The sequence below is a fragment of the Oncorhynchus keta genome, chromosome 28 (genome assembly GCF_023373465.1).
Source record: "Oncorhynchus keta strain PuntledgeMale-10-30-2019 chromosome 28, Oket_V2, whole genome shotgun sequence".
Taxonomy (NCBI): domain Eukaryota; kingdom Metazoa; phylum Chordata; class Actinopteri; order Salmoniformes; family Salmonidae; genus Oncorhynchus; species Oncorhynchus keta.
This window is the reverse complement of record NC_068448.1, coordinates 71,046,551-71,068,464: the sequence shown is the minus strand read 5'-3', so window position 1 is coordinate 71,068,464 and position 21,914 is coordinate 71,046,551. Positions and strand designations below refer to the sequence as shown.

At 43.0% G+C, this 21,914-nt stretch overlaps 1 protein-coding gene across 3 annotated transcripts in view; it reads right to left on the bottom strand.

Moving 5' to 3' along the window:
* LOC118361769 (sodium channel protein type 4 subunit alpha-like) overlaps window positions 1-21,914 on the bottom strand; it is a 202,105-nt gene that overhangs the window by 98,223 nt on the left and 81,968 nt on the right. For 2 of the 3 annotated variants that reach the window (XM_052483777.1, XM_052483775.1), the window contains 6 exons: window positions 20,080-20,221; window positions 19,784-19,981; window positions 19,300-19,467; window positions 18,656-18,994; window positions 4,880-5,000; window positions 4,248-4,486 (listed from right to left, as the gene is read on the bottom strand). In XM_052483777.1, the coding sequence (XP_052339737.1) occupies window positions 4,248-4,486; window positions 4,880-5,000; window positions 18,656-18,994; window positions 19,300-19,467; window positions 19,784-19,981; window positions 20,080-20,221 (1,207 nt within the window). The remainder of the gene's footprint in view (window positions 1-4,247; window positions 4,487-4,879; window positions 5,001-18,655; window positions 18,995-19,299; window positions 19,468-19,783; window positions 19,982-20,079; window positions 20,222-21,914) is intronic. The other variant, XM_052483776.1, reaches the window with a different exon arrangement.

Sequence of the window (21,914 nt, the reverse complement as noted above, 5' to 3'; positions counted from 1 at the left end):
TGACTCAGTTACACCAGCTCTATAAGGAGGAATGGGTCAAAATTCACCAAACTTATTGTAGGAGGCTACCCGAAACGTTTGACCCAAGTTAAACAATTTAAGGCAATGCTACCAAATACTAATTGACCCACTGGGAATGTGATGAAAGAAATAAAAGCTGAAATAAATAATTATCTCTACTATTTTTCTGACATTTCTCATTCTTAAAATAAAGTGGTGATCCTAACTGACCTAAAACAGGGAATTTTTACTAAGATTAAATGTCAGGAATTGTGAAAAACTGAGTTGAAATGTATTTGGCCATGGTATATGTAAACTTCCGACTTCAACTGTATCTGCTGTGGACACACATGCGCATACACACACACACACACACACACACACACACACACACACACACACACACACACACACACACACACACACACACACACACACACACACACACACACACACACACACACACCAGCCAGATTGTCCACTGTAGCACACAGTGGCCAGCCAAGTGGAAGAAAACTCTATTGATTTTGACACTGTTGGCCTGAAATGACTTCCTTGTTGGACTACTCCTGGTACCACACAACCAATTACATAACACTAACAATACCATGGCTGTGTCCCAAATGGCACCCTATTCCCTATATAGTGCTGGACTTCAGACCAGGGCACATACCCAGCACTATAGAGAACCAGCATATATCATACAAACACACATAACTGGTTCCAGTGAATTGTAATGTGAATTGTAATCGAAACACCATATTGACTTCATAATGTGATCGTAAACTCATTGTTGTGAATGATGTCTGTTGATGTGTGATTAACAGGTCATTTCACGGTTATAATCCCCTACGCCCTATGGAGGTTTGATACTGTGAAAATTCAGTGAGCCATTTAGTCAGCCAATCAGATGCTACTAACATACTACTTGTACCTAACTATTCCTCTCAGGTCTCCACAAGTACATACGGGGTAGAGGCTTGGGGTTCATTTAGGTTTGGGTGTGAATCTCAGTGACAATATCAAATCAAGTCAAATCAATCACATTTTATTTGTCACATGCGCTGAAGATGTAGACCTTACCGTAAAATGCTTACTTCCAAGCCCTTAACCAACAATGCAGTATAAGATATAGAGTTAAGAAAATATTTCCAAAATATATATATATTTTTTAATATAAAAGTAACACAAGAAAATTACATAACAATAACGAGGCTATGTACAGGGGGTACCGGTATTGGGTACAGGTTAGTCAAGGTAATTTTTTTAAAGTGACTATGCATAGATAATAAACAGCGAGTAGCAGCAATGAAAATAGTCCGGACGGCCATTTGATGAATTGTTCAGTAGTCTCTGTTAAGGAGCCTTTTGGTTCTAGACTTGGCGCTCCACTACCACTTGCCGTGCGGAAGAACAGAGAGAACAGTCTATGACTTGGGTGACTGGAGTCTTTGGGCCTTCCTCTATCACCCCAGTGATATACTGGGCCGTACACACTACCCTCTGAAGAGCCTTACAGTCAGATACTGAGCAGTTGCCATACCAGGCGGTGATGCAACCGGTCAGCATGCTCTCGATGGTGCAGCTGTAGAACTTTTTGAGGATCTGGGGACCCATGCCAAATCTTTTCAGTCTCCTGAGGGGGAAAAGGTGTTGTCGTACCCTCTTCACAGCTATCTTGGTGTGTTTGGACCATGATAGTTCTGACCTCCTCCCTATAGGCTGTCTCATCGTTGTCGGTGTTCAGGCCTAACACTCGTCAGCAAACTTAACAATGTTGTTGGAGTTGTGCTTGGCCCACAGTTGTGGGTGAATAGGGAGTACTGGAGGGGAATAAGCACTTATCCCAGATGTGTTGTTGACAGATGTGTTGTTGCCTACCCTTACCACCTTGGGGCGGTCCGTCAGGAAATCCAGGATCCAGTTGCAGAGGGAGTGTTTAGTCCCAGGGTCCTTATCTTTGTGATGAGCTGTGTGGGTACTATGGTGTTAAATGCTGAGCTGTCATCAATGAACAGCATTCTCTCATAGGTGTTCCTTTTGTCCAGGTGGGGAAGGGCAGCGTGGAGTGTGATTGAGATTGCGTCATCTGTGGATCTGTTGGGGCGTTATGCGAATTATAGTGGGTCTAGTGTTTCCGGCATGACGGTGTTGATGTGAGTCATGACCAGCCTTTTGAAGCACTTCATGGCTACAGATGTGAGTGCTACAGGTGGTAGTCATTTAGGCAGGTTACCAAGGCATTCTTGGGAACTATGGTGGTCTGCTTGAAACATGTAGGTATTACAGACTCGGTCAGGGAGAGGTTGAAAATGTCAGTGAAGACACTTGTCAGTTGGTCTACGCATGCTTTGAGTGCACGTCCTGGTAATCTGTCTGACGCCGCAGCTTTGTGAATGTTGACCTGTTTAAATATCAGCTATGGAGAGCGTGATCACACAGTTGTCCTGAACATCTTGTGCTCTCATGCATGCTTCAGTGTTGCTTGCCTCAAAGCAAGCATAAAAGGCATTTTGTTTGTCTGGTAGGCTCGTGTCACTGGGCAGCTCGCGGCTGGGTCTCCTTTTGTAGATCTTAATAGTTTCAAGCCCTGCCACATGTGACGAGCATCAGAGCCGATATAGTAGGATTCAATCTTAGTTCTGTTTTGACGCTTTGCTTGTTTGATGGTTCGTCTGAGGGTATAGAGGGATTTCTTATAAGCGTAGGGATTAGTGTCCTGCTCCTTGAAAGCTGCAGCTTTGGGCTTTCTCTCAGTGCGGATGTTTTCTGTAATCCATGGTTTCTGGTTGGGATATGTACGTATGGTCACTGTGGGGACGACGTTGTCGAATCACTTATTGATGAAGCCAGTCACTGAGGTGGTATACTCAGAACATATTCCATTCTGTGCTAGCAAAACAGCCATGCAGCTTAGCATCCGCGTCATCGGACCACTTCCGGGGTGGCAGGGTAGCCTAGTGGTTAGAGCGTTGGACTAGTTACCGAAAGGTTGCAAGTTCAAATCCCCGAGCTGACAATAAGAATTTGAATTGAAAATAAGAATTGAAAATAAGAATTTGTTCTTAACTGACTTGCCTAGTAAAATAAAGTACAAATTGGACCACTTCTGTATTAAGTGTTAGTCACTGGTACTTCCTGCTTTAGTTTTTGCAGGAATCAGGAGGATATAATTATGGACAGATTTTCCAATTGGAGGACGAGCCTTGTATGCATCTCTGTGTGTGGAGTAAAGGTGGTCTAGAGTTTTCTTCCTCTGGTTGCACATGTGACATGCTGGTAGAAATTAGGTCAAATTTAAGTTTGCCTGCATTAAAGTCCCCGGCCACAAGGAGCGCTGCTTTGGATGAGCATTTTCTTGGTTGCTTATGGCCTTACACAACTCGTTGAGTGCGATCTTGGTGCCAGTATCTGTTTGTCGTGGTAAAGAGACGGCTACAAATAATAAAGATAAGAACTCTCTTGGTATATAATGTGGTCTACAGCTTATCATGAGGTATTCTATCTCAGGCGAGCAATACATCAAGACTTCTTTAATATTAGACATCGCGCACCAGCAGTTCTTGACAATAGACAGACACCCCCGCCCTTGTTTTACCAGATGTAGCTGCTCTGTCCTGCCGATGCACGGAGAAGCCAGCCAGCTCTATATTATCAGTGTTGTCGTTTAGCCACGTGTAGGTGAAACATATGATATTACCGTTTTCATGTCCCGTTGGTAGGATAGTCTTAATCATAGATCGTCCAGTTTGTTCCCCAATGATTGCACGTTGGCCAGTAATACAGAGGGTAGTGGTGGTTTACCTACTCGTTGGCAAATTCTTACAAATTCTGCCCTCCTTCCACTTTTTCTCCATCTTTTCTTCATTCGGATGACAGGGATTTGGGCCTTGTCTTGACAAAGCAGTATATCCATTGCGTCGGACTCATTAAAGAAAAAATCTTTGTCCAGTTCAAGGTGAGTAATCGTTGTTCTAATGTCCAGAAGCTCTTTTTGGTCATGAGACGGTAGCAACAATAATATGTACAAAATGAGTTACAAATAATGAGAAAAAACTAACAAAATAGTACAGTTGGTTAGGACAATAGTGGAGCAAAGAGTTTTTTTTCCCTCTGAGTAACTGACCTGACTAAGTTAAACCTCTAGGCCCTAAAATTCTGTGGTCCTCCAAAAAAAATGGTGGGTAAAAATGTATGCAAAAATGTTTCTCCAAGAGTTTCCTTTGTGCCCTCTCCTCTCCACTTACCAGGTTGCCTATGGACAGCATGCCGTTGAATTCGTCAGTCATGGGGTAGTGCTCCATGGCCATGAACAGGGTGTTGAGCACGATGCAGATGGTAATGGCTAGGTCCAGGAAGGGATCCATCACCATCACCTTGACCAGCGCCTTCAACCGAAGCCAACGTGGACTGCTTTCCCAGATCAGGTACTTGTGGGCAAACTCATACCAGCAGGGGTGGCACTTCTGATGCGACTCCTCCAGTTCTAGGAGGGGGGAAGAGAGAGTACATTTTCTTCAGGGAGGTTATCACAGTATGCCTTTGCCAGATGTGGGTGGGGCCTAGCTTGGGTGCCTGCATGTGTAATAAGGGAGTTTGATGAAGATTGATAGCAAGTCACTGAGGATGAGGTGGTAGGGCCTAATGTGTGATCATGACTCTGCTAATGTTTTTATCTGTCAGTGTAACTTTGCAATGTGGCTTCTGCCGCACAGTCACCCTCTATCTAGTCCATAGGCACGGCCCGTGCACATTTGAGGACACTGTCAGCCTCAATCCTCATAGAGGGGTAAACAGCAGATAAGAGGAGCTCCTGGGCTCACACAATTTGCCCCTCAATGAGGCAGTGGGGTGAACAGCAGAGGACAGAGGACCTTACCCTCCAAGGCGTCGGTGAGGTAGCTGGCGGCGCTCAGAGCTCGGTCCCTGCGTGCGTGCTCTTGTCTGGATACCTGGCGAGGGAGCAGCATGTTGCTTAGCTCTGTGCTGGAGTTAGGCCTCTGGAGGAGAAAGAACAGTTGATATATATTGGTGAGGAGAGGCGGCCATATTGGTGAGGTGAGGAATCCATATTGGACAATATAAGCAGCCATATTGGTCAGGAAAGTTGGCCATTTTGGTGAGGAGAGGCATATTTGGATTATTCAATGCAGTCAAATTTAATTTAATTATCTGCTATGGATTAGGAAATGACTGGGCCATAAGTCAGGGTTACAGCTTCAATATGTACTTTATCTCACATTGATTCCACAGACAGGTCTTTCAATTTATGTCGGGTCAATGGCAGAGGCATGATTCAGGACAGAGACAGGTTGGTGACATCTATCTAAGACACACACACAGAAACATACATACACATTGACGTGGCAAACCACACACCAGTCAGAGTTATACTTAAACTTCATCTTTAATAATATGAGCTTTACCATAGCCCTGTAACTTTCAACAATTCACTATCTATAATGCATTTTTGAGAGTCCCAACATAATGGCAACTGAGATCTTTTATAGCAAAGATACACCCCTCTCAACTTACATGACGAACCACAGATCTTAGGAACTCTTCACAAAGGGCCTTTTTCTTGAGAAAGGAGTATCCCTTAGCCAGATTGCATTCGCTATAAATTATCGCTCAGTTTGGTCTCTAAAACGAGGTTCTAATCTGGTTCCTGGTACTTCATAGTACCAAAAACATTACCTCATCCAAGGTATAACTCAATTGTCAACTATATCTACTCCCATCTCAAGTAAAACCCCTCTTCTCCCCACTCCTGGGCAAGGTCACTGAGGGGAGTGACTTGCGCACAGACATTGTGGAGTCAATTAATTGGTTCCCTCTTAATCACGGCATCCCTTCACATGGTTTAACAGATACATTCACATATGAAGACAATGTTCCATCCTGTCCTCTTCCCTTTCTGATATTCTGCATAGCACCAGAGACATGTAAAATACAAGTCTGACCTCTCCCCACTCTGGGCCCTAAATGACTGAGCCCCAGCTGAGAAGGGAAAAGTGAAACTGCCAACACTATAGTCCAAATGGATACATTCTAATGACATGTATCTCACATAAGCATATTATATAAATAAAACATCTTATTTATCTATGTTACCCATCTAATTCAGATTCATCCGCCACAACATACCAACACACAACACACACATATCATCCCTAGTGCCATGTGATTTCCCTATACCTATTATTAGTAGTCTGCACTTCAGATTGATACATTATTACACCGGGATTTCAAATATGAATGTCAAACATTGTAAATGAGATTCAAATGTAGTTGTTTATTTTGCTGAGGGAGGATTAAGGGAGGATCTATTGTAATTTTCCTCCAAACATCCTACATCTTTCTTATTCTGCAGAATAACAGCAGTCCACCTCTTACCACAGATATAACAAGATACACATTTCCTTCCAGCTGAATGTGTGAATGACAGGGGTTATATTGAGTCCAATCAAAGCCTTCCCGACACAAATCAGACTCCCTCTATGATTACATAGCATCTCATTGCTGTCCCAGGTAGTCAGGCTGGCAGGCATGTGTGACGCACATCCCCAGTCTCAGGGCTCACATAAAACCACCCACTCACTGTTTGGCAAGTAGGGAATCCACCACCGGACCATTCACCATCTCTCCCTGGTGAAAGGAGCGCAGCAGGCCCCTCCACCAAAACTGCCACAAATGTTTGTTTAGCATTTGTCTCTACTGTGGGTTGCCATGGTTGCATTTTCAAGACTACTGGGCGTCTGTGCAGCACACAAGCACGCACAATACAGTATATCATATGTATATACTGTATTCTATTCAATGCTCGTGCTATATAACTACTGCCGTACACATCCTTCTATTCATATGCTGTTCATAATGTCTATACACACCATTATATACAGTATATTTATATTCAGGACTCTGACATTCCTCGTTCTGATATTTCTTAATTTCTTTATTTGTATTTTTGGGGATTTGTGTCTATTGTTTTTTATTGTCAGGTATTACTGCACTGCTTGAGCTAGAAACATAAGCATTTCACTTCACCTGAGATAACATTCTTTAAAATATATGTGTACGCAATCAATACAATTTTACTTTATTTGACACACGCACACACACACACACACACACACACACACACACACACACACACACACACACACACACACACACACACACACACACACACACACACACACACACACACAGAGAAATCTGTATTAGCAGACTTAAGAGCATCCTGGTGTAAAAGTAACACAAGAGGTTTATTATTACTGTATTGTCCTCCAGAGGACAATAACTCTGGTTATTAGTTCCTCCAGGATTTTGGTGTAATTTTTTGTGGTATTTGCAAAAACAACAAAAAATGGTTTTGCTGTGGTAAATCTGACATTTTGCATGGCAATATGCAATGATTTTGTCCAATTTCTCCCCAAAAATGACTGACGAGGGAAAGAGTTTGTTAACATGTGGCTTGATTGAACTCTATTATGTGGTAAAGGTGTTGTGATTGGTTGAAATTGCAAGCCCTCTTTTCTAGTGTGGTGATCGGTCAGTTTTATGAGATAATATTGTGATGATTTGACTGTTTTATGTGGTAATAGTGAGTTGATTGGTTAAGTTTGCAACCATGATATGCGGGAAATGTTGATTATGCTAAAAAAAGGGTGGTCAATCTCAAAATGATCAATGAACTGTGCTTGTTCTTTTGTTTGGGGTAAATAGAAATTATTGGTAGTCCTTTGAAATAGAATCTTTTGATTTGATTTGTATCTTTATTTTCATCATTTGTTTATAGTGCATTCGGAAAGTATTCAGACCCCTTGACATTTTCCACATTTTGTTACGTTTTTAAATGTCCTCAGAAATCTACATACAATACCCCATCATGACAAAGCAAAAACAGGTTTTTAGACATTTTTGCACATTTATTACAAATAGAAAACATCCTTATGTACACAAGTATTCGAAAATGAGCTCAGGTGGATCCTGTTTCCATTGATCATACTTGAGATGTTTCTACAATGGGATTGGAGTCCACCAGTCCACCAGTGGTAAATTCAATTGATTGGACATGATTTGGAAAGAAACACACCTGTCTATATAATGTCCCCCAGTCTACATGGAATATCAGAGTAAAAACCAAGCCATGAGGTCGAAGGAATTGTCCGTAAAGCTCCGAAACAGGATTTTGTCAAAGTTTGGAATCACTGAGACTCTTCCAAGAGCTGGCTGCCCGGCCAAACTGAGCAAGCAGGGGAGAAAGGCCTTGATCTGGGAGATGACCAAGAACCCGATGGTCATTCTGACAGAGTTCTAGAGTTCCTCTGTGGAGATGGTAGAACCTTCCAGAAGGACAACCATCTTTGCAGCACTCTACCAATTAGGCCTTTATGGTAGAGTGGCCTGCCAGAAGCAACTACACAGAAATGGGCACATGACAACCCGCTTGGAGTTTGCCAAAAGGCACCGTAAGTCTGTCAGACCATGAGAAACAAGATTCTGATGAAACCAAGATTGAACTCTTTGACCTGAATACCAAGCGTCACGTCTGGAGGAATCCTGGCACCATGAATCACGTGGTGGCAGCATCATACTGTGGGGATGTTTTTCAGCAGCAGGGACTGGGAGTCGAGTCAGGATCGAGGGAAAGATAAACGGAGCAAAGTACAGAGAGATCCTTGATGAAAATCTGCTCCAGAGCACTCAGGACCTCAGACTTGAGCGACAGTTTACCTTCCAACAGGACAACGACCCTGAGTACACAGCCTAGACAACGCAAGAGTGGTTTGGGTGCCAAGTCTCTGAATGTTCTTGAGTGGCCCAGCCAGAGCCCGGACTTGAACATGGTTCAACATCTCTGGAGAGACCTGAAAAAAGCTGTGCAGCAACGCTCCCCATCCACCTTGACAGAGCTTGAGAGCATCTGCAGAGAAGAATGGGAGAAACTCCACAAATACAGGTGTGCCAAGCTTGTGTTTCATACCCAAGAAGACTCGAGGCTGTAATAACTGCCAAAGGTGTTTCAACAAAGTACTGAGTAAACAGACAGTTTATATTTTTAATACATTTGCAAACATTTTCTAAAAACTTGTTTTTGCTTTGTCGTTATGGGGTATTGTGTGCAGATTGATGAGGGAAAAAAAACAATTTAATACATTATTGAATAAGGCTGTAACGTAACAAAATGTAGAAAAAGTCAAGGGGTCAGAATACATTCCAAAGGCACTGTACATGATACCTGGTCTGGCAATAGACAGGCAGATAGATAGGTCACCTAAGGGGGACCTAGGCAGGGAAGAAACACAGCCAGCCATAGCCAGGGGATTTGGCCAGTGAATCTCATTGACCCAGGAGACCCTGTTTTATCTGGCTCTGCAGTGTGTGTGTGTGTGTGTGTGTGTGTGTGTGTGTGTGTGTGTGTGTGTGTGTGTGTGTGTGTGTGTGTGTGTGTGTGTGTGTGTGTGTGTGTGTGTGTGTGTGTGTGTGTGTGTGTGTGTGTGTGTGTGTGTGTGTGTGTGTGTGTGAGAGAGAGAGAGAGAATGAAAAAGAGATATCAAAAAGGATCAGTAATGGAGATAGGGTTAGTGGAGTGCATCGACACCCATGCTGGTCTGACACCAGTCTGTTCTGAGAGCAGTCTGTTCTGATATCAGTCTGTTCTGAGAGAAGTCTGTTCTGAGAGCAGTCTGTTCCCTGGGAGAGAGGAGCATAATGTTCTTTATTTGTGCCCACACACACACTCGCACTCTCTGAAGAGCCAGATAAAACAAGAGGGTCCCCTGCGTCAATGAGATTTACTGGCCAAATCCCCTGGCTGTGGCTGGCTGTCCTGTGTGTGGTCTTGCTGTTCCCAGCCTGGGTCCCCCTGTTAGGTAACCTACCTATCTAACAGTCTACTGCCAGACCACACAAATGACTACAGATGAGGGGAAAAATAGATTTGAACCTGTAATTTCTTGTATCACTTACTGTTATTTCCTTTAAAAAAAACATGCCTCATTGTAAGAAATTGCAGGACGTCAATCAATAAAATGTTGAATTGTGACAAATTGTTGTGCACTGGAGTTAGAAGGTGCGATGTTATGGATTACTCTGAATAATAACTGTGGATGAATAACTCTTAACCATTTGAGTCTAAGCCATGTTTAAGCCGGGGGTCATTTTGCTATTTGATTTTGAATTTTAAGACCCTTGAAATATATACAAAAATAATTTGATCAAAAAATGTATTTCCGCCTTACTGCTATTAGCCCATAAAAACTAATTGAATAACATATTCACTACATGGAACAGATAGTCCCCCCCAAAAAAATCTAAAGGAAGTTTGTTCTGAAGTGTCTATCTTATATCTGAGAGATATAAGAAAGATAAGGATTTATCTTTGTATTTTTTGTATTTTTTGTATTTTTTACATGTATTTAACATGTTATTTTTGTCAATATACAGTCTTGATATGGGGTACCAGTCAAAAGATTGGACACATATACTCATTCAAGGGTTTTTCTTCATTTTTGCTATTTTCTACACTGAAGAATAATAGTGAAGACATCAAGACTATGAAATAACACGTAGTTTTGTTTAACAAAAAAGTGTTAAACAAATCAAAATATATGTGAGAATTGAGATAGAATTGAGATTCTTCAAAGTAGCCACCCTTTGCCTTGATGACAGCTTTGTACACTATTGGCATTCTCTCAACCAGCTTCACAAGGTAGTCACCTGGAATGCATTTAAACTAACAGGTGTGCATTGGTAAAAGTTCATTTGTGGAATTTCTTTCCTCCTTAATGCATTTGAGCCAATCAGTTGTGTTGTCACAAGGTAGGGGTGGTATACAGAAGATAGCCCTATTTAGTAAAAGACCAAGTCCATATTATGGCAAGAACAGCTCAAATAAGCAAAGAGAAAAGACAGCCCGTCAGTACTTTAACTTCTTATGGCTGGGGGGCGCTATTTTCATGTTCGGATGAAAAGTGTGCCATAGTAAACTGCCTGCCACTCAGGCCCAGAAGCGAAGATATGCATATTATTAGTAGATTTGGATAGAACACACTCTGAAGTTTCTAAAACTGTTTGAATTATGTCTGTGAGTATAACAGAACTCATATGGCAGGCAAAAACCTGAGATATAATCCAACCAGGAAGTCGGAAATCTGAGGTTTGTAGGTTTTCAAGTCTTTGGCTATCCAAGAAACAGTGTAAATTTGGTCTGATTGCACTTCCTATGGCTTCCACTAGATGTCAACAGTCTTTAAAACCTTGTTTCAGGCTTCTACTGTGGATTGAGAGTGAATAAGAGCTTCTTTGACTAAGAGGTCTAGCAGAATGCCAAGTTATGCACGCGGCCGTGAGAGTGTGCTACGTTCCTTTTCATTTCCAAAGATAAAGGAATTGTCCAGTTGGAATATTATTTATGATAAAAACATCCTAAAGACATGTTTCTACGAACTGTAATGGAACTTTTTGACTTTTTGTCTGGACTAAGTGTCTGCGCCCTCGTGAATTTGAGTTTGTGAACTAAACACGTGAACAAAAAGGAGGTATTTGGACATAAATGATGGACTGCTGCAGAGGATAAGTTCGTTAGAATTACCAGACTCAGAAATTGAAGCCCAAACAGAGTTCAAGTAACAGATACACCTCAACATCAACTGTTCAGAGAAGACTGCGGGAATCAGGCCTTCATGGTTGAATTACTGCAAAGAAACCACTATAAAACACACCAATAAGAAGAGACTTGCTTGGGCTAAGAAACACGAGCAATGAACATTAGACCGGTGGAAATCTTGGTCTGATGAGTCCAAATCTGAGATTTTTATTTCCAACCACCGTGTCTTTGTGAGACGCAGAGGGAAAGTCCTCTAGGGAAAGGGTGACTACTATGAAGAACCTCAAATATAAAACATATTTTGATTTGTTTAACACTTTTTTTGGTTACTACATGATTCCATATGTGTTATTCCATAGTTTTGATGTCTTTACAATGTAGAAAATAGTCAAATAAAGAAATCAGTAGGTGTGTCCAAACTTTTGACTGGTACTGTATCCTTCCCTACATTTTTTAAACTGGTGCTTGGGGACCTTCGGCCGGGTCTTGTGAGGCCTGTGGGCTTCCTTCCTGAGTGTCTCACCTTTACACAGAGGGGTCATATTAGTGTGTAGCCAAAACTGTACGGATGCTACACAGAAGTTGGCAGATCTGCTGTATCGACATCAGACGAGTCCCTTGATCCCTGTGGAGGTCGTAGAGCAAAACCTGAGAGTATCATATTTGTTCCTGAGATCATCTTTCCATAGAGGGGTCATACATGTTTTTAGGCCAAACCGTTCAGACGCTACAGAAGATTTTGTGAGAAGACAATTTTCTGGATGTCCCATGGTCTGACAAACATGGCTCTAGCTCTCTTACCTTTCACAGCAGTTTTACATAGACGGATGAGGTGTATCGAGATGCATCCAATGCAAAAAAAGGGATATCTCTAGCTTAAACTGACAGATTATTATGTTGATTCTTTCTTAATGCTAAATACATTTCCGTGGGGGTTGGACATCAGTTGGTGTTGAAGACTTTCATTAACGATCAAGTTGTAATGCATCTAAATGTCTAAATGCATCCCAACACCTTTATTCAGGTATTTCATTTGATTTAGGTTTGTGGTAAAAGGAAGGATGCCTTTGAAAGTATCCAAATAGGGCCCTAGTTTAGATGTTTTTTAATTTCTTTAATTATTTTACCCCTTTTTTCTCCCCAATTGGTAGTAGTAACAGTCCTGTCTCATCGCTGCAACTCCCGTAGGGACTCGGGAGAGGCAAAGGTCGAGAGCCATGCGTCCTCCGAAACACAACCCAACCAAGCCGCACCGCTTCTTGACACAATCCACATCCAACCCGGAAGCCAGCCGCACCAATGTGTCGGAGGAAACATCGTACACCTGGCGACCTGGTCAGCGTGCACTGCACCCAGCCTAACACAGGATTCGCTAGTGCACGATGAAACAAGGATATCCCTGCCAGCCAAACCCTCCCCAACCCAGACAACACTGGGCCAATTGTGCGCCGGTCGCGGCTGGCTACGATAGAGCCTGAGCTCAAACCCAGAATCTCTGGTGGCACAGCTAGCACTGCGGCGCAGTGCCTTAGACCACTGCGCTACCCGGGAGGCCTAGATATTTTTCTTGAGGTCATGCAGAGCAGCATAATATCATGGGATATGTAAGATATGTACAGTAGCTATCCAGACCAAAAATAAGCACATGCTCTGTTTCACTCTACAATAAACCCTGTCAACACAAACACACACAGACACTCACACACAAACAGCCACACAGACACACACAAACAAACACAAGGCAGCGACAGCATGGAAAGTGATTCATTGAGTATTAGAGAAAATGCAATTGCATTAAGGCTCTTTCCTCTTCCGTTCCTACACAGTTGCTAACACCTCCGCGGGGTAGGGTGAATCATCTGTATTGAAACAGCAAATCAAACCGTGTGTTGTGTTAATGTTGAGGAGCCCAGTGGGGAAGAGGGAGCTGTTAGCTGTACCAGTGTCACAGAGGTCTTGGTCAATGACTCCAGACAGCCAGAGGCTACTAAGCCCTGAGTCTACTCTGCAGGATACGAGCCTGGCCATTCCTTTGATACAGGCTTATATAATAGTTATCCAGTTATCCACAGGGTGAATTCCCATGATGCACCCAGATACACAACAACACACACAGACACACGAAGCAACTAAGTAACTCCACTCAGAACATGACGCTGTGCTGGATAGTCGCCGTATTGAGAGCTCCGCATGTACTTTGCTATGTTGTGATTCTTTTGACGTTTATCTTTACTTTATTTCCATGAAATGTCTGCTAACATTTTTTATAACCGACAATAACTTTGAACATCAGATTGGCAGTTACTTCCCCAATTCCTGCTGCAACTTCGACTTATCTGCGCTGGGCTCTTTCTTATAATTCCGACCCAATTTTCGGGGTATGCAAGAGGAGAGTCAGCATTACAGAGGCAGGAGAGGGGGAGTCCTGGCGAGATTAAGGTGAAGGGAAAACCAGCCACCTCTTCCCGACATTCTATTGGCCAATGTACAGTGGCTTACAAAAGTATTCATCCCCCTTGGCGTTTTCCCTATTTTGTTGCATTACCTGTAATTTAAATGGATTTTATTTGGATTTCATGTCACGGACATACACAAAATAGTCCAAATGGGTGAAGTGAAATGAAAAAAATTACTTGTTTAAAAAAATTCTAAAAAATTAAAAACTGAAAAGTGGTGCGTGCATATGTATTCACCCCCTTTGCTATGAAGACCCTAAATAAGATCTGGTGCAACCAATTACCTTCAGAAGTCACATAATTAGTTAGATTGCACACAGGTGGACTTTATTTAAGCGTCACATGATCTCAGTATATATATATACCTGTTCTTAAAGGCCCCAGAGTCTTAACACCATTAAACAAGGGGCACCACCAAGCAAGCGGCACCATGAAGACCAAGGAGCACTCCAAACAGATCAGGGACAAAGTTGTGGAGAAGTACAGATCATTGTTGGGTTATAAAAAAAATATACAAAACTTTGAACATCCCACGGAGCACCATTACATTCATTATTAAAAAATGGAAAGAATGAGCACCATTAAATTCATTATTAAAAAATGGAAAGAATATGACATCACAACAAACCTGCCAAGAGAAGGCCGCCCAACAAAACTCACGGACCAGGCAAGGAGGGCGTTAATCAGAAAGGCAACAAAGAGGCCAAAGATAACCTGGAAGGAGCTGCAAAGCTCCACAGCGGAGATTGGAATATCTGTCTATAGCACCACTTTAAGCCGTACACTCCAAGGAGCTGGGCTTTATGGAAGAGTGGCTAGAAAAAAGGCATTGCTTAAAGAAAAAATAAGCAAACACGTTTGGTGTTCACCAAAAGGCATTTGGGAGATTCCCCAAACATATGGAAGAAGGTACTCTGATCAGATGAAACAAAAATGTAGCTTTTTGGCCATCAAGGAAAACACTATGTCTGGCGCAAACCCAAAACGTCTCATCGCCCTGAGAATACCTTCTCCACAGTGAAGCATGGTGGTTGCAGCATCATACTGTGGGATGTTTTTAATCGGCAGATTTTTGTCCATCAAGGAAAACGTTATGTCTGGCGCAAACCCAACCCCGTCCCCACAGAGAAGCATGGTCGTGGCAACATCATACTGTGGGGATGTTTTCATCTGCAGGGACTGGGAAACTGGTCATAATTGAAGGAATGATGGATGGCGCTAAATACAGGGAAATTCTTGAGGGAAACCTGTTTCAGTCTTCCAAAGATTTGAGACTGGGATGGTGTTTCACTTTCCAGCAGGACAATGACCCTAAGCATACTGCTAAAGCAACACTCGTGTGGTTTAAGGGGAAACATTTAAATGTCTTGGAACGGCATAGTCAAAGCCCAGACCTCAATCCAATTGAGAATCTGTGGTATGACTTAAAGATTGCTGTACACCAGCGGAACCCATCCAACTTGAAGGAGCTGGAGCAGTTTTGCCTTGAAGAATGGGAAAAAAACCCAGTGGCTTGATGTGCCAAGCTTATAGAGACATGGCCCAAGAGACTTGCAGCTGTAATTGCTGAGAATGGTGGCTCTACAAAGTATTGATTTTGGGGGGGGTGAATGGTTTTGCACGCTCAAGTTTTTTGTTTTTCTTGTCTTATTTCTTGTTTAATTCACAATAGAAAATATTTTGTATCTTCAAAGTGGTAGGCATGTTGTCTAAATCAAATGGTACATAACCAAAATCTATTTTAATTCCAGGTTGTAAGGCAACAAAATAGAAAAAATGCTAAGAGGGGTGAATCCTTTCACAAGCCACTGTACAGTCACATGATAATAAAATGCATGATCTCCGATCGCGGATTGGCTACCAACGTGACTCTCGTAACTGCAATATTCTCTGCTTTTTTGAAACATGACTTTCGGACAACTCGAGAAGGTCAATGGATTCTCCATTCACCGAGTGGACAGGACAGTAGAGTCAGGGAAATTAAGGAGGGGAGGTTTTTGCCTCTTCATAAACAACACATGGTGTGCTGACTTGAGCGCAGTGGTAGTCTCAACCCATTGTTCACCTGTCTTGGAATAACCAATGGTCAAATGCCGACCCTTCTACCTCCCTAGGGAGTCTTCAGCTGTTATTGTGACTGTTGTATACATTTCACCTCAGGACAAGAAATATAACAATCTGGCACTTAACGAACTGTACAAGGCAGGAAAAAAAAACAAGCAGGAAAACTTACACCCAGAGGCTGCCTTTCTTGTCGCTAGCTATTTTAACTCAGTGGTATTAAGACACATGATTCCCTATTTCCATTAACACGTCTCCTTCGCCTCAAGGTACAATAAAGTCATAGACCATTGTTACTCTACCCACAACAAGCATACAAGGCCCTCCTTTGTCCGCCATTCAGCAAATCAGATCATGACTCCGTACTGTTTACAAGCAGAAGCTTAAACAGGAAGTACCTGTGACTCACTTTGTTAAGAAATGGTAGTCAGAATCAGAGATTATGCTACAGGACTGCTTTGCTAGCGCTGATTGGAATCTATTCCGACACCCCGGCGATATCCATCGATGAGTTAACCACCTCCGTCACCGGCTTCGTATGGAAATGCATAGGCAATGTTGACCCCACAGAAGGTTCGATGCTTCCTCAACCAAGAGCCCTGGATTAACACAGAGGTTGGCGCTAAGATAAAGGACAGGGCTACCGCACACAGGGCTATCACAGACGACTCTGAGCCTACTGGTAAGGACATGAACAAGTACAAGAAGTCCCGCTACGACCTGCACAGAGTCATCAAACGAGCAGGACAATATAGGAATAAGGTGGAATCATATTACACAGACTCCGATGTGGCAGGGCATCGGAGTCCATTAAGGATTACAAAGGAAGATCCAGCCGTGATCTGCCCAACGATGCTTATTTTCCAGATGAACTCTATGCATTTTATGCACACTTCGACATTAACAACACTGTGCGTGAGGTCCCCCCCAACCTAGAGGACTGGGTGATCTCGCTCTCTGGGGCCATTGTGTGTAAGGTCTTTAATCAGGTCAACACTCGCAAGGCCGCGGGTCCGGACGGTTGTACATTGACAGGGCTGCAGTGGTGCAGGTCAAGAGCTTCAAATTCCTCGGTGTCCAAATCTCTAAGGACTAAAATGGTCAACGCGCACAGTCATGAAGAAGGAGCAACAGAGCCTCTTCCCCTCAGGAAGTTGGAACGGTTTGGCATAAGAACCTTAAGTTATACTACTGCACCATTGATAGCATCTTGACTGGCTGCATCACTGCTTGGTATGGCAGCAGCCATACCAGACGGTGATGCGGACAGCCCAATATATCAATGGGGCCAAACTCCGTGCCATCCAGGACCTCTATATCAGGCGGTCTGAAAGGAAGGCCCGGAAAATCATTAAAGACTCCAGCCACCCAAGCCATAGACTGTTCTCACTACTTCTGCATGGCAAGCGGTATTCATGCATCGTCTGACACCAAAAGGCTCCTGAACAGATTCTATCCTGAAGCCATAAGACAGAAGACATAGCTAACAGAATGGCTACACAGACTATCTGAGTTGACCCTTGTATTTAATTTGTATGTTTGCACTGTTTCTATGCACACTCTAAGGACTCTACACACTCACACACACACTGACACTCCAACACACATATACTGTAACATAAACACATATGTATACTGACTTTACACATGCACACGCACTCACATACAATCATGATTTACACTGCTGCTAATCTGTTTATCATACACTGAGTGTACAAAACATGCTCTTTCCATGACATAGACGGACCAGGTGAATCCAGGAGAAAGTTATGTTCCCTTATTGATGGCACTTGTTCAATCCACTTAAATCTGTGTTGATTAAGGGGAGGAGACAGGGTAAATCATTATTTTTAAGCCTTGAGACAATTGATACATGGATTGTGTATGTGTGCTATTTTTGAGGGTGAATTGGCAAGACAACACTTTTAAGTGCCTTTGAACGGGGTATGGTAGTGGCTGCCAGGCGCGTGTGTCGAGAACTGCAACGCTGCTGGATTTTTCATGCTCAACAGCTTCCCGTGTGTATCAAGAACGGTCTACCACCCAAAGGACATCCAGGGAACTTGACACAACTGTGGGAAGCACTGAAGTAGACATGGGCCAGCAACCATGTGGAATGCTTTCGCCACCTTGTAGAGTCTATGCTCTGACGAATTGAGGCTGTTCTGAGGGCAAAAGGGGGTGCAACTTAATATTGGGAAGGTGTTCATAATGTTTTGTACAATCAGTGTATATCCTGGTGCCTAGTCACCTTACCCCTATACATATATACCTCTATCACTCCAGTATCCCTGCACATTGTACATATGGTAATATTGGAGCTGACCCTGTATATAGCTTTTTACTTTCTTGTGTTCTTTTTCTTATTTGTATTTCTTGCGTGTGTTTGTTCTACCTTGTGTTATTTTGAATGCTATATTGATATTGAATACTGCATTGTTGGGTTTGGAGCTTGTGAGAAAGGCATTTCACTATACTTGTGCACGTGACATTAAAACTTTTAAACATCAAACTCAGTACTCACACTCTCCTCCTTGACCCTCTCAATGGTGCATGCTGGGAGGCCCTGCGGGGTGACCCCGTTCTGGTCCATGGCCACAAACAGCTTCCCATTGATGTTGAGGAAGACCTGGGAACCCCGGCTGCCCGTGCTGTAGGTACTGGGCCTGCGTCTGGTGCTCCACGGGACCACCAGGGACCCAGCACGACTGTGTGTCCCCTCATTGTCCCCATGGACACTGAGCTCATCGTCGGCAAAGTCACCCTCTGAGTCTTTGTTCCGGCGATTGAAGTTAAATATACTGACGTTGCTTCCTCGTCTAGTGCGCGTGGAGATGGTACGGATGAGGAGGGGGTGTGTCGGCTGGTGGGGGAGTGGAGAAATAGTTTTGAGTGGGCTATATGGTAGGGACGTCTTCTGTTAGAAAATAGTAAGATACTTGACTCAAACCCTGGAAATCAGATAATTCTTTCACAAATTAGGATTGCCTTTAATCACTATAGATTCAGAAAGGTGAAAAATCTATATACCAAAATACATACTTCTCTACAAAACCTGAAATTCTACTTCAGATTCAGCATGTTTGTATTTATCCATAATGTTTAATCCATGATGAAACATCATGATTAAATAACAATCCATTACGAATACATAATTATGATATTTACCCTGCCCCCATCCACTGTATCCACCTTTAATGTTTTCACGTCTCCCTTCTCCACGTCTCCCTCGTTCTCCGTCTCCTCCACCAGCCCCTCTAGACTTCTCCTCCTGCTCTGCAACTCCAGGCCAGGGGACAGGTCCAGGAAAATCAATGAATCTGTGTCTTGAGCTTTCTGAGTAGCGTTGGAAGGCAAAGTGTCAGTTCATTTATTTTTACCTAGATTTGCATTGAAAAACATTTTCATGTATGACTGACTGGGTTTCGAACCTGAGTCTTTTAGGTCTATCAAAGCTATGTTAGCCTGTTGAACAGAATCCTAGGGCCAACAGCTATAGATAGTCATTTTTCAGTATATTGTCTCATTTCAAATTAACAGAAGTCCCATACCAGTACCTGATAACCAATTTAAAGAAATCTTCAATTGTATGTCTACAGTCCAAGTTCCCAAAGCATTAGCCATTAAATGACGACATGAAACTCTGTCTTACCTGCGCTTCCTTCTTGAGGCACTCCATGGCCAGCTGGAACTCCCTCTCTTTCTGCCAGGCCTCCTGGATAGTGGCCTGGTTCTGTTCCTCGTAGGCCATAGCCACCACAGCCAGGATCAGGTTAACCAGGTAGAATGACCCCAGGAAGATGACCACCACGAAAAACACCATGTAGGTCTTTCCTGCTGACCGCAGAGTCTGAGGAGGGATGGATGGACACATGATCTTTCAGACTATGACCTGAATTAGGAGATTGTTTGAAATAAAGCTGACCATTTCCAGGTGTCCTTACTGACCTGGTGATAGAGGTTCTCCCAGTAATCTTGTGTCATTAGCCGGAAGAGGGAGAGAAACGCCCAACCAAAGCTGTCAAAGCTGGTGTAACCATAGTTAGGGTTCCTTCCTGCCTTCCTACATTCAAACCCATCTGGGCAATGCCTGGGGAGAAAACAGAAACAAAACATCAAGATAACGGCGTAAGGCTCTCGTCCAGAAAAAAAACATCAAGATAACGCCGTAAGGCTCTCGTCCAGAAACAAAACATCAAGATAACGCCGTAAGGCTCTCGTCCAGAAACAACACATCAAGATAACGCCGTAAGGCTCTCGTCCAGAAACAACACATCAAGATAACGCCGTAAGGCTCTCGTCCAGAAACAACACATCAAGATAACGCCGTAAGGCTCTCGTCCAGAAACAACACATCAAGATAACGCCGTAAGGCTCTCGTCCAGAAACAACACATCAAGATAACGCCGTAAGGCTCTCGTCCAGAAACAACACATCAAGATAACGCCGTAAGGCTCTCATCCAGAAACAACACATCAAGATAACGCCGTAGGGCTCTCGTCCAGAAACAACACATCAAGATAACGCCGTAAGGCTCTCGTCCAGAAACAACACATCAAGATAACGCCGTAAGGCTCTCGTCCAGAAACAACACATCAAGATAACGCCGTAAGGCTCTCGTCCAGAAACAACACATCAAGATAACGCCGTAAGGCTCTCGTCCAGAAACAACACATCAAGATAACGCCGTAAGGCTCTCGTCCAGAAACAACACATCAAGATAACGCTGTAAGGCTCTCATCCAGAAACAACACCTAGCTCCTTAACACCTAGGCACTTGTGTAAAGCTGAAGTAATTGGATATGTTTAGGCAATATGGCAAAAAAATCCACTTAGCTTATGAAGATGGAGGGCAAGATGGAGCTGCAACCATATTGCTCATACCTAGATGATTCTTTCAAATCTACCTGTGCTTAGGGGTTAGGAGCCATGGTTTCTTGATGGGGCCTAAGATCCTAAAAAAAATGAAAATGATTGGATCTCGTACCAATATGCTGCCTCTTTAAGGTGACCCCATACGAGGGTCGGTTTGCTCCTAGCAGAACTAGGCTAGGTGGCCTGTGCTTTGCACTTAATGTGTTGTGAAATCTGTTGTGAAATGTACTGTAATGTCAACTGCCTGAACTGTTTTAATGTTGTTGGACCCCATGAAGAGTAGTTGCTGCCTTGGCAACATCTAATGGGGATCCATAATAAATGCATGTACAAATACTCCCTTAAAAGACCTTCACTTGAAAAATCTGGGGGAAAAAGTAATTTGACTGTTTGTCCCTTTTGAGACACCATAGCCATTATACGCTTCCTCAAAATAGTCTGAATAATCTTAGATAAATCTGTAATAAATTCTGACATTTATGCCGAGGATGTCTTAGTCTCACAATTTTAGATTTAACTAAGATGTTTGGTGCAGTATTTCTCAAGTAAAAAAAAAAAACCTCAACTAAACGCCATCATAAAAACCTACCGAACACCAAAACAATCAAAAACTTCACAACAACATTTCTGCGTAACATATACGCAAACTGTTTCAACTGGGAAGCATGCGACAGGCTTTAAGTGTGTACAGTTCATGCACATTCATTGGCTTGTCATTGCCGCACAGTGAGCTCATCCTATGCCTGTTATCTTAGAGAAGGGGGGCCATTAAGATAAATAACTGTGTCCACAGGCTTTATCCAAGCGACAAGGTCCCATACAGGTCATGGCAGTCACTTATTACAGACAATATTAATTCAGCAAGGGGAAATTTCACACATATAGTACATCAGCTTATCGGAGTAGTA